This window comes from Silene latifolia, chromosome Y, assembly GCF_048544455.1.
Source record: "Silene latifolia isolate original U9 population chromosome Y, ASM4854445v1, whole genome shotgun sequence".
In the NCBI taxonomy this organism is placed as follows: Eukaryota; Viridiplantae; Streptophyta; class Magnoliopsida; order Caryophyllales; family Caryophyllaceae; genus Silene; species Silene latifolia.
In genome coordinates, this window is record NC_133538.1 from 57,371,424 (window position 1) to 57,384,600 (window position 13,177).

The 13,177-nt window shown below is 39.6% G+C and overlaps 1 protein-coding gene across 1 annotated transcript; it reads right to left on the minus strand.

Moving 5' to 3' along the window:
* Window positions 1-245: 245 nt before the first annotated feature.
* Window positions 246-2,254, minus strand: LOC141628120 (uncharacterized). The gene is made up of 3 exons (XM_074441300.1): window positions 1,996-2,254; window positions 1,107-1,469; window positions 246-253 (listed from the first exon to the last, which is right to left on the minus strand). The coding sequence occupies exons 1-3, from the start codon at window positions 2,252-2,254 to the stop codon at window positions 246-248; spliced, it is 630 nt and encodes a 209-aa protein (XP_074297401.1).
* Window positions 2,255-13,177: the final 10,923 nt, after the last annotated feature.

The window sequence follows — 13,177 nt, forward strand, 5'->3', positions numbered from 1 at the left end:
TCAATTTACATCCCATGAGAATCCTAAGAGCATCTCAAGTTGAGCATCTTATGTAGAATTTTGTGGACTTGTAATGTGGGCTTCATTTTGCATTTGTATTTGTTGCACATCTACATTTTGGTCCATCATTTTGGCATTGTTAGTCTATGCACATCTTCCATGTTGGTCAATTCTCTTCCTTAGGTTATCTACTTAGCTCATGCTTGTAGTACATGCAAATGTTGTAGAATTAAGCTCCTAAAAGCTTATATACCTACAAAACACGACAAAACATACAACTGGAACTAGAAAACAAATATTAGCTCATTAACACTAAAGTTGGTGCATAATAAATATAAAATGGAGCTAAATATTAGGGTAAAAATGTATGTAATTTGGACCTATCAAACATTCTGTCAGACAAGGTGTTTTAAGAAAAAATATTTATGTTGTTAATATATTGTGCAATAATATTTATGTTATTTTTCTAAACTATGTTATAAGGCTTTACTATAGATGAAGTATAACTTTAATCGCATAATCTGTAATTATAATGTGATAAAGTGTAATTCTGATAATAACAATCATACCCTAAGCAGATTCTACTTGGATAAAGTGTAACTTTAAAATAGACCATTGTAATTATAATCCTAGATAACTGGAATTCTAAGAAGATAAATTGTAATAATAGTGAAGAGTGAACAATTTCTGGCACTAATGTTGCACTTTGTAATTGTTTCGTCCAATTGAAAATACTTCAAAAAAATACATTGTAATACCAACGGCGACCAATTGGCTTCCTGGCAGTTTGATGACTATACACAATACGAAACATCATGTTGTACCTCGTATTTTGCGTAGACATCCCCAAAAAAATCTACTGATTATTTGGTATTATACTGATTATTCTAAGATGTCATCATCTTCCTCTTCTACTTCTTGTTCTTCTTCTTCTTCTTCTTCTTCTTCTTCTTCTTCTTCTTCTTCTTCTTCTTCTTTTTCTTCTTCTTCTTCTTCTTCTTCCGACGATGACTCTGACGATGGCGATAACGGTGGGTGCTCTGCGAAAGGATTAGGGCAGTTCCTTTTGTCATGGTTAGCTAATCGCTTGCAATTTTTACACATACGTTTTGGCTTCCTTGCCAAGGCAACTGCTTTTGCCTTCATCGACAACATTCTCTTTCCGCTTCCTTTGTTTTTGGATTGCTTAGGCGGCAAAATGGTTATCTTCTGACTAGCAGAACAGCCAAGAATTTTCTCCAACTGTTGTTGTTTATTAAATGGTGATCCTAAGGGTGACAGTTTCTCCTTAAACTGTCTAATTAGACTAGAAAAGTTATCGACATCATCCTTCAATTTGCCCATGAGCATACCAACTGTCTGATGAATCTCTGACCACATTACTGACATCGCAATCTGTTTTCCATCTATTATATCAACGTCCTCAGTTGCTTCACCATTACAATCAAACATTTTAGACAACATTGCATCTGTACACCATCTTTTAACAACACATTATTCTGGAATAATCTTCACTCCGTTCGATGAGTAAATCCATATGACATGCTGAAAAAGAATGCCTTTCCTCTCAAACATTCTGCAGCTACAAGTGGTTTTCAATGTATCTAGATCATCAATATAGAGTAATATGTTAGTTAAATCAGTCAGGAAAAAGTGTGACTATAATACACTAAAGTGTAATTCTAACAGGCATAAGTGTAATTCTAACCGGCATAGCAGTAACAGATAGACCTTACATAACACAAAATATACATTATAATTTTAAATGACAAAAGTGTAATTGTAGCAGCATAAAGTGTAATTTTAACACACATGTGTAATTTTAACAACCCAAAGTGTAATTCTAACAAAATAAAGTGTTATTTTAACAGACAAGTGAAATTCTAAGCAAAGAAAGTATAATTTTAACAGATATAAGTGTAATTTTAACAAACAAAGGTATAATTTTAACGGATAAAAGTATAATTTTAACAAACAAATCCTACAGAATGATACCTGGGCAGTATGTGACCTTATAATTTATGTCCCTGTTTGCATCTCTTACAGTGGTCACCTCTAAAGAGTCACACTCAGAAAAACCTCTGCTTTTACAAGTATCGATTGAGTACTTGACCTCTTCTTGAAATTCCTCGAATACTCTATGACTGTACACTTGCGCCCAGTGCACTTCGATAGCTAGATGCGTTGATATTATAGGGAAAGTGTGTCTGTTACAGTTGTCAATATTTTTCTGTGTGTGTCTTTGTTGGTCCATCGCGCTGTCAAAACGCATCGAAAACTCAACTAATGTTCCCGACTTGCTCTCAAATCTCTAAAAAAAACTATTTTCGCTCTCTGACCTTTGGGTTGTTCTCATAACACCCCCCATATCTGTAACACCCCCGCACACCAGGACGCCTTACCAAGGACCATCCCAGTGTATGACGGTGTCACCATCTCGGTCTCCCGAGGAAGTAGATCAAATTAGACAATAAAAGAACAATTATAAAATATTAATGTACTTCATACAATGTGACTCAATACAAACTCTTTACAGCAAAGATACAACTACAACACTCATGACACGGCATCTCTAGACTGGTAGCGTGATGACTCGATCCCTCCAATCCTAGCAGCCACAATCGTCAGTACCTGCTAAGCCAACTGCTCACCATCTCTGAATGGATCACCGCAGCTTTAACAAAACAACAACAACGGGGTCAGTACTGACTAATCAAATGTAAGGCGAGCAACCAAAGTAACAGCTGATCATCCTCACTCCCCGGTCTCCCGATCTCACATAGTAACCGACTACACACCAAAGTGCGTAGCCCTGCCAGATTACCCATCGCAACAGGTAATCCACGCCACCAGTGGGTGACCGGAGCCGATCCCACCAAGTCCAGCTCATCAACGAGCGACTAAAACAAATCCTTGTCCCTTAATGTGCACATCCCCTCCCGTGGCGGGTTCCAAGGAGGGCGAACTAGGGTGTGAAGCCACTCCCGCAAGTGACTCCACCACAATCACAACACACCGCATCACAGCTGTCACAACCTCTCCACACCAACACCATCACAGCAACGCCCATACTCCGATGATCAGTAGTTGACAATAATCACGAAACAATCATGCCATAACAATTAACAGTAAAACTGAGTAGGAAACCCTATCTCGTCGCAAAGCATGTAAGACATCCATACACAGCCACGCACGACTCCAATAAGCATCCTAACAATGATAACCACCTCCTATTACACAACTATACTCGAAGAATCACCCAAAAGAACACATGGCAGAGACTTACCTAACAATACGCATCGGCGGTGACATAGACGGCCACCACACACGTCATCCTTACCTAGCGAATCCCGTCCTTCTCATGGTGGAGGTTTAGGCTATATACATTAGAGTGTGAAGATATGGGGTGATAGGAGAGGGAGATAGGCTAGGGTTAGAGAAAGAGAAACTGTCGAGGAAATGGGAAATCAAATGAATCTCGCGAACTTGCATTTTATATTAACGTCTCGACAGTAGCCATACTCGGTCGAGTACTGGGGTACTCGGCCGAGTAGGCTCTACTCGGTCGAGTATAGGTGATACTCGGCCGAGTAGTCTCCGCTAGGTCGAGTATACAATCCTATAAAGTTCATGTTAAGAGTCTGATCCCTCACCCATTCATCCCTAAGGTCTGTTTGGTCAACAAGGTCAGTCAACATAGTCCTTAGATATCCTGGGTATTACAGTCTTCCCCCCTTAAAAAGAACTTCGTCCCCGAAGTTCAGTCTCCACGACATTAACAGCAAGGCTTCGCAAAAAAAAGCAATCCACATACATAAAGACATACTGACTTCGGCCGTACTTGATACTATTACTACATCGCATTATTCAACCTACAATCATACCATTACAGCTACCATACACAAAATGTACAGGAAATACTCCATCATAAATTCAAACCAAAGTATGTTCATATCCCATACCACATGTTTTTCGTATACCAATCTGGTGTAAGCAACACAACGACCACCAAAAGCACACGTCCTACACACTCATACAGAATTGCTCAACGCACGTTCATACTCCTTACAATATAACCTAGATGCAACTTCAAAGAAGCGTAATGGAATTTCAACGAAACACACTGAAACTTCAATAACATGTATGTAACATAATGTAACATCAAAGCGATTTCAAATATTATAGACATAGTTAAACATTTATTTTCGCGACATTACTCTTCCCCTCTTAAAGGAACTTCGTCCCCGAAGTTCACCGCTAAACACTTTCCGTACCGCGAACCAACACATACGTCCCAACTCTGACATTACCCATAACTATAAATGACCTTACTTAATATTACAAAGCTTACTCTATGACATTACACGATTGTGACTCATAGCAAAATGTGTGACAATTAAATTATTCTATATAGATCCAAATGAGAGGTTAACAAATGATAACACTTTATTCGTTAGCCTTTATGTTAGACATGTACCGACCACCAGGTTCATTTATCCAGTTGGGCCGATTATAACTGTAACCAAACAGGGAAGTTACGATAGATAGCATTGAATCATCAACATGCAAATGTACACGACTCGGGGCAGTTATGACACGTTCTTACTATGTTTTAGTATTCCCACACTAAATAAGAACTCCTTCAGTACTATGACCAAGTTAAGATCCTTCATGTTGACCGTGACAATATGTCTAATCTTCATAAATCGATATACTACCCCAGGTACGTACATACCAACGTAGACCATTTACGCTAAATGATACTATGAAACACCCACCCACTTTAACATGTAGACAACCACATACATCTGACAGTTAATAAGCATACATCATAAAAGATCCCTGTAACAGTAAAATTCGGTCGAGTATGAATGGTTATTCGTTCGAGTAAGCTCTACTCGGTCGAGTATAAGGGTATACTCGGCCGAGTAAGCCCTACTCGCTCGAGTATTGTCTATACTCGGTCGAGTTGTAACAGGCAGAGAGCCAACAATTGCAGTCCAACATCCTGTGTTACCTTCATCCAAACATACTACCACAATACGGAATATAACCGATTCCACGAGGTCCACAGTTAAGCCAAAAGAAAGGTAACGGCCTTAAGCCCAAGTACAGTCATCCAACAGTAAATAATAAATCCCGAAAGTGAACATCCAACGCAAAAGTAATAAATCTAACACAAAGTAAATAAATCCAACACCAACGAAGTCAATCCAAGTAATATAACAACACAAGATCAATAACGAGGACCCTCCTTCATGTCATCATCACCACCTGCGCCAGAAGTACCTGCGCCTGAACTGCCCACACCTGGAAAACCTGCTGCTGCTGCTGATGAATCTCCTCCTAGCTGACTGCCATAGTTGGCTCCCCACGGTCCCGTAAGGCAGCTAAACTCAGTCTCCTCCGGAGGTCTCCAGTAACTCGGGTCAACTCCGTAGCTCTGGAATACTCCCGTGTCCACTCCCGGTCCCCTCCACTGCATGTGCCGTGCTAATCGTGTCTCTATGCCCTGGTTAAGGGCCATCTCATGCATGTTGCGAGCACCAAGGTAGTGGAGATCCGCTCGGCCAGTCACTCGGGCCGCATCCTGGGGTCATGCACCGTGGGGTAGGGCGAGTACTAGTAAGGTTAGAAGTCGGGGGCGGAGTAAGAGGGCTCGGTACAACCGGGTCTACCACTGGATCGCCTCACCTACGGCGCTCTCGAGGTGGGAGAGGTGCTGTTCTTGCCCCTCGACGGCACGGTGGCAGGGCTCGGTAGGTCCAAGAGGATCCTTGGGTCAATCAGGTAGGTCTGGGGCACAGGCCTAGGAATAGCACAAGGCTCCCACTCAGCCAAATGGTCAACAACAGGGAGACGAGCTGGGTCTGGAAGCACCATCCACATAGATCCCCTCACCCTCCAGGCATAAGACTCGTCATCCATCTTCCTCAACCATCTGTTTTGACACAAGTACTGAGCGTCCATGGTAGGGACAGTCTCTACATACTCATCCCTCTCCGGAGGTGGGGCCTCAAAATCTGTCAGGAGCTGAGCTAGGCGGGTCACTATGGCCCCGCAAGCAATGTGTCGGGTATCGGACTGTGCCATGCGCTCAAGACTAGAGCACACTACCCCTGGAGCACTGTAGTAGAACGGTTTCTGATGGTGTAGATTAAGATAAGACATAAGCAACATGACCTCGTGAGAATTAAGCTTGCTCACGTCGTCTCTCGAGTACAAAAAATGTGTCAACATTCTCGAAACATACGAAGGGAAACGTCTTTGCACATCATTGATCGGCATGGCACGGGCACTAGGGCGGGTGTCCCGATCAAATATGGAAAGTAAAGAGGTGCACCGCTGTTCTTGGCCACATCACTAAGGTACCCCTCCCCCTCGGCCTCTAGACCCAAATGGTCAGCAAACTCGTCTAGGGTAAGCTCATGATCCTCATTCATGAGACGAAAAGAGACAGTCTTTCCCTTTTTGTCATAAACATAGGAGCTCAAAAACTCCAAGGTCAAGTGGGGGTAGGATTTCTTCCTCAGGTGATATAATCCCTCCATACCCAGAATCCGAAAGATGTGAGATATGTCCTCTTTGATCCCTAAAGTCTCAAGAATTCCAGGATTAATACAACGGGTGGGAAGGAATGGACGACGCATAAGGGCCACAAAAGCCTTACGGTGATTAAAATCAGAGAATATTACCGATAGATGTGCCTCCATCGATGGAACTACAGGTTCATGGCTTGACTGACTCGTCTCAAGCTGGACATTAACACGAGTTCTTTTGTTGGGTAAGCCTCTGGTTTTCACCATACTGCAAAAGAACATTTTTTTAACAGGGGATTGACACAACAACTCTTATAGTAAAAGACAGACTATTTTCAATTGTATACAGATTTTGAAATAATCCTTTAAGACAAATTTTATCAGAAAATCACCAAATACCTTACAAATTATATGATTAGAAGCTTTAAGTTGCCTCAAACCAAAGGATAAACATCAAACAAAGAGGGTTTCGTTTTTAGCAACCCTAGGATATAGAAATCAAATTTTCAACCATGAAATTGCGGCATACACGAGGTTTATATACGATTAAATCCAAGAATTAGTGAGATGAATACTCGATTTCAGATGCTCACGAAGAGAATTCGAAGTATAGCTGAAATTATACCATAACTTTGAAAATAAAAAGAGAAATCGACTTAAAACCTTACCTTAGATTGGTTTATAGCAAGGGAGAATGAATTAATCACCAAGGATTGACCCTAAAAGCTTTAGAAAGGAAGGGTATGGAGTTTTAGAGAGAAGGAGATGTGAAGATGGGAGGTGTAAATAAGAAATAATGGGACGAAAATAGGGTTTTTGTATAACCCGTGTAAGTCCCGCTACAGCAATACTCGGTCGAGTGTTGGGCATACTCGGCCGAGTGTCGACTACTCGGTCGAGTATCCCCCCTTACTCGGTCGAGTTTTCAAGGACAGCAGCGATTGTAATTTTCACCAAATGGACACTCGGTCGAGTATCTTTATACTCGGCCGAGTATGGTCTACTCGGTCGAGTACAGTACTCTACTCGGTCGAGTTTCCAAAAGTGAAGAGGAAATCATAAATTTTCATTGTTCCTGCAAAATAAATAACATCGTTTAGAGTTCCGTGCAACCGGCTCGTCACTATTAGAGCTTAGTTCTACCACATAAACACATATCAACACGTATTTTATACATCCACTACCAATTCGATCATCATTTCTACCTTCATTCCTCACTTTGCTATGAAACGACCACGCCCTACGTTTTAGAATACTTAGCAATTAATTATTGTACCTGCATGGTTTAGCTCCTATAACACATCATCACAGATTCCGCTACTCACAAGATATACACCCTAACCACATTTACCAGGCAGAAATCACTACACAACACAATCATCATTTAACAATTGATTAACTTACCTCTGGTCGCACATCGCAACCATTCCATCACCCACTCTAAACTTTTTCCACACACCTTGACACATATTATCATAAACATAGATGCACACAACAATCATCATTAAGCAATCAACGACTCTCACTAGCCACCCTTTTCCCGTGTCTGGCTTAAGTTCGATGGGGCCATGATTTTGAAATGAGGGCGCCTTCTCACCCAAAATCTAGCATCGGTTGTGGCTCCCAACGCACATACACCAGGTTCATTTTAGTTGACACCCTACATTCATTAGATTCATTGGTTCAGGTTCCAAAATCGTCAGCTCTGATACCATTTTATAACACCCCCGCCCACCATGACGCCTTACCAAGGACCATCCCAGTGTATGAAGGTGTCACCATCTCGGTCTCCCGAGGAAGTAAATCGAATTAGACAATAAAAGAACAATTATAAAATATTAATGTACCTCATACAATGTGACTCAATACAAACTCTTTACACCAAAGATACAACTACAACACTCATGACACGGCATCTCTAGACTGGTAGCGTGATGACTCGATCTCTCCAATCCTAGCAGCCACAATCATCAGTAACTACTAAGCCAACTGCTCACCATCCCTGAATGGATCACCGCAGGTTTAACAAAACAACAACGGGGTCAGTACTGACTAATCAAATGTAAGGCGAGCAACCAAAGTAACAGCTGATCATCCTCACTCCCCGGTCTCCCGATCTCACATAGTAACCGACTACACACCGAAGTGCGTAGCCCTGCCAGATTACCCATCGCAACAGGTAATCCACGCCGCCAGTGGGTGACCGCAGCCGATCCCACCAAGTCCAGCTCATCAACGAGCGACTAAAACAAATCCCAGTCCCTTAATGTGCACATCCCCTCCCGTGGCGGGTTCCACGGAGGGCGAACTAGGGTGTGAAGCCACTCCCGCAAGTGACTCCACCACAATCACAACACACCGCATCATAGCTGTCACAACCTCTCCACACCAACAGCGTCACAACAACGCCCATACTCTGATGATCAGCAGTTGACAATAATCACGAAACAATCATGCCATAACAATTAGCAGTAAAACTGAGTAGGAAACCCTACCTCGTCGCAAAGCATTTAAGACATCCATACACAGCCACGCATGACTCCAATAAGCATCCTAACAATGATAACCACCTTCTATTACACAACTATACTCGAAGAATCGCCCAAAAGAACACAAGGCAGAGACTTACCTAACAATACGCATCGGCGGTGACATAGACGGCCACCACACACGTCATCCTTCCCTAGCGAATCCCGTCCTTCCCATGGTGGAGGTTTAGGCTATATACATTAGAGTGTGAAGAGATTGGGTGATAGGAGAGGGAGATAGGCTAGGGTTAGAGAAAGAGAAACTGTCGAGGAAATGGGAAATGAAATGAATCTCGCGAACTTTCATTTTATATTAACGTCTCGACAGTAGCCATACTCGGTCGAGTACTGGGGTACTCGGCCGAGTAGGCTCTACTCGGTCGAGTATAGGTGATACTCGGCCGAGTAGTCTCCGCTAGGTTGAGTATACAATCCTATAAAGTTCATGTTAAGAGTCTGATCCCTCACCCATTCATTCCTAAGGTCTGTTTGGTCAACAAAGTCAGTCAACAGAGTCCTTAGATATCCTGGGTATTACAATATCTAGGTCCCTACAATATGCCATAACCCATTGCTTCCTTTTAGCATACATTTCTTTAAACCAGTCAATGTTATTAACCATGTGTTCTCTGCCAATTTCTTCCCATTTTGCATCGAACTCTACCACTTCAATGTCTTCATCCCATATTATGACATTCAATTTCTTTACAAAGACAGAATAATCCTCTCTCGTCACTCCATACTTGCTTGGCACTTTGTTCATGATATGCCACATACAATATCGGTGGCACGCTGTCTTGAACACCAAGGGCACCGCTTTAAGAATATCAGGATCCTGATCGGGGATAATATAATTATGCTCTTTCCCACCCATCGCAGCCAAAAAACGGGTGGAAACCCATTTAAACGAGTCTGCATCTTCATGAGCAACCAGCACTCCACAGAAAGTGACTGATCGTTTATGGTGATCAACCCCGGTGAAAGGTGTGAAGGCCATGTCATACTTATTGGTGAAATACGTCGGATCGAACGACACTGCATCCCAAAAAACCGAGTGGTTCCTTCTAGTGATTTCGTCGGCCCATATAGCTTTACTGAGGCTACCGTCATAATCAACATCATAGTTTAAGAAGAACCCTGGCCTATTAAAAGTCAATTCCTTAAAGAGGTCCACGAACATCTGACATGAATGTAGCATTTCACATCTCTGTGAAAGTTCTTAAAATCATTTAAACTAGCTCCGATGTTTTCAAACCCATTAACATGTTCCTTCAAAATTTTGAAAGTCTTCGTTGCTCCTATCTTCAGCTGTTAATTATTGACAATCTTTTAGATGTATGTATTTTAATTAACAAAAGCGTAATTTTAACAAATACAAAAGTATAATTTTAAATGACAAAAGTATTGTTTTAACAAGAAAAAGTGTAATTGTAGCGTCAGAAAGTGTAATTTTAGCAGACAAAAGTTTAATTTTAATCAACAAAAGTGAAATTCTAACAAAATAAAGTGAAATTTTAATAGATACAAGTGTAATTTTAATCAACAAAATTGTAATTTTCACAAAATAAATTGTAATTTTGACGGATAAAAGTATAATTTTAACAGACAAAAGTGTAATTTTAACAGACAAATAATAATTGTAATAAACAAAAGTAGAATTCTAATTACTCAAACAAAGTGTAATTCTAACCAACAAAACTGTAAGTTTAGGAAGGCGAAGGCTAACTTCAGCAAACCTAGAATACTCACCCTTGAATTATAAAGGATTATCATTTTGTGATAGTCTGTTATGTTGCATGCCAACTTTTGAAACTCTCTATCTCTGGTTGATACGAGTTCATGGTTGTGGCCACTGTGGAATCTGTCAATTATTAATTCCCCATTATTCATAAATAGCCTAATCCTCGCTTTTCACCCAACGCGCCTGACTTTGTGTCTCCTACCTGAGTCCTGGCGGCCACTACACTCCAATTGTCCCTTATGTTTGAACCCCTCTCGGTTGCAAAGCAACAGTTTAGATTTTATTTCCCCGCCACGCCATCTCTTAGTCGTGTACTTCCGCACATCAAAACCACAAGCAACAACATAAATTCTATAAAATGTCACTGCCTCCTCTATTTCCAGAAATTCCTGACCAACATAGGGGGTGAACTTAGCTTCAACGTACCTGCAAAATTCTTCCTCGTTCGGCTTTCGTTTTCCATTGTGCTCAATATTATCTGTCAATAGTACAATTATTATCAATTGTATTCATAACATCTTAAAGTAACCCTTGTATTTGTTAAAATTATAGCTTCGTTAGAATTACACTTTTGGTTGTTATCATTACACTTTTGTCTGTTAGAATTATACTTTTTACTATTAGAATTACAGTTTAAAAACTTATAGTTTTTGTCTGTTACAATAACCCTTTGGTTGTTAAAATTACACTTTTGTCTGTTACAATTATACTTTTTACTATTAGAATTACAGTTTAAAAACTTACAGCTTTTGTCTGTTACAATAACACTTTTAGTTGTTAAAATTACACGTTTCTCTGTTACAATTATACTTTTTACTATTAGAATTACTGTTTAAAAATTTACACCTTTTGTCTGTTATAATAACACTTTTAGTTGTTAAAATTACACTTTTCTCTGTTATAATTACAATTTTTACAATTACAATTACAGATTCAAATATTACACTTTTGAATTTCAAATTTACAATTACAGTTAAAAGAATTGTACTTTATACGACTACAATTACAATTATACTTTCTACCATAACAATTACAATAATACTTTTGTTGCTTAAAATCACACCATTGGTAGTTAAAATTACATTTACGACCATTACAATTACAGTTTTGTTAATCCTGAAATTACTCTTTCGTCCGTCAGTATTACACTTTTGAATGTTACAGTTACACTTTATTCGTCTTTTTATTGTCACGTTGTAGATACTATATTGACTCTTACAAATAATAAACTGAAATATGAAACAACTCATAACAAATGTGACGTTATCTACCAAATAAATAACTCCAACGTCGAGAAGTTTAACTTCAACTTGACAGAGTTGATGTTGAACTCTATAATGCTGGAGTTCATGTTGAAAGAGTGGATTTACATATTTCAGATAATAAAAAAACAAGCTTAAAAAATAACCTAAAATACAGTTCCTTCTCATATTTAAGCTACTGTTGATATTTAACCTAATGTTTTGATAAAAAAAGAAATATAACCTAACTTTGAATGAAGCAAATAAATAAACAATCCAAAAATTACCATCGACAAATGGAATCATTTGCAAATCCCTCATTTTTTACGTTGGACTATGGTCTTGTTGTTTGTCTGTAAGAATGGAAGATGATAAAGGAAGATGATGAAGGAAGAATGTATGATTTTTATTTTCAGAAGTTTTATTTGCTCAAAATTATCGCCAGTAAGGATGAATATCCATGATGAGTTTTTTTCAAATTGTGTTTTTTTGTGGAATTTGTTTAGAATTGTGTTGAGGAAGGTGGTTGAATAATTATGCATGTGTTTGTGTGTTCACCGTGGGTAATAGAAAATAGTACTGACACACACATCCTCTCTCCTCCTCAACCTATTTCCTTTTTTTTTTACGCCTATATTGGCTTTACAGTAGGCAAATCTCCACTTTCCATTTACCTAATCCAAGGGCCCTAATAAAGACTTAAGAACTCAAAAGATATTAAGGACTTAGGAGAACTTTGCTCTTTATCTCTCTCTCTCTCTCTCTCTCTCTCTCTCTCTCTCTCTCTCTCTCTCTCTCTCTCTCTCTCTCTCTCTCTCTCTCTCTCTCTCTCTCTCTCTCTCTCTCTCTCTCTCTCTATCTATCTATCGATCTATCTATCTATCTATCTATCTATCTATCTATATATATATATATATATATATATATATATATATATATATATATATATATATATATATATATATATATAGAATCGGATCTGTTTAACCAAATTACGGTGCGAACCGTACGAACTACTAATACCCCCTCACTGTGTACTTTTTTTTTAACCACAACTGTCACTCACAATTTCCCATTACACTCCCGTACATCTCACTCTTATCCCCGACGGTGACGACTTCTCTCTCA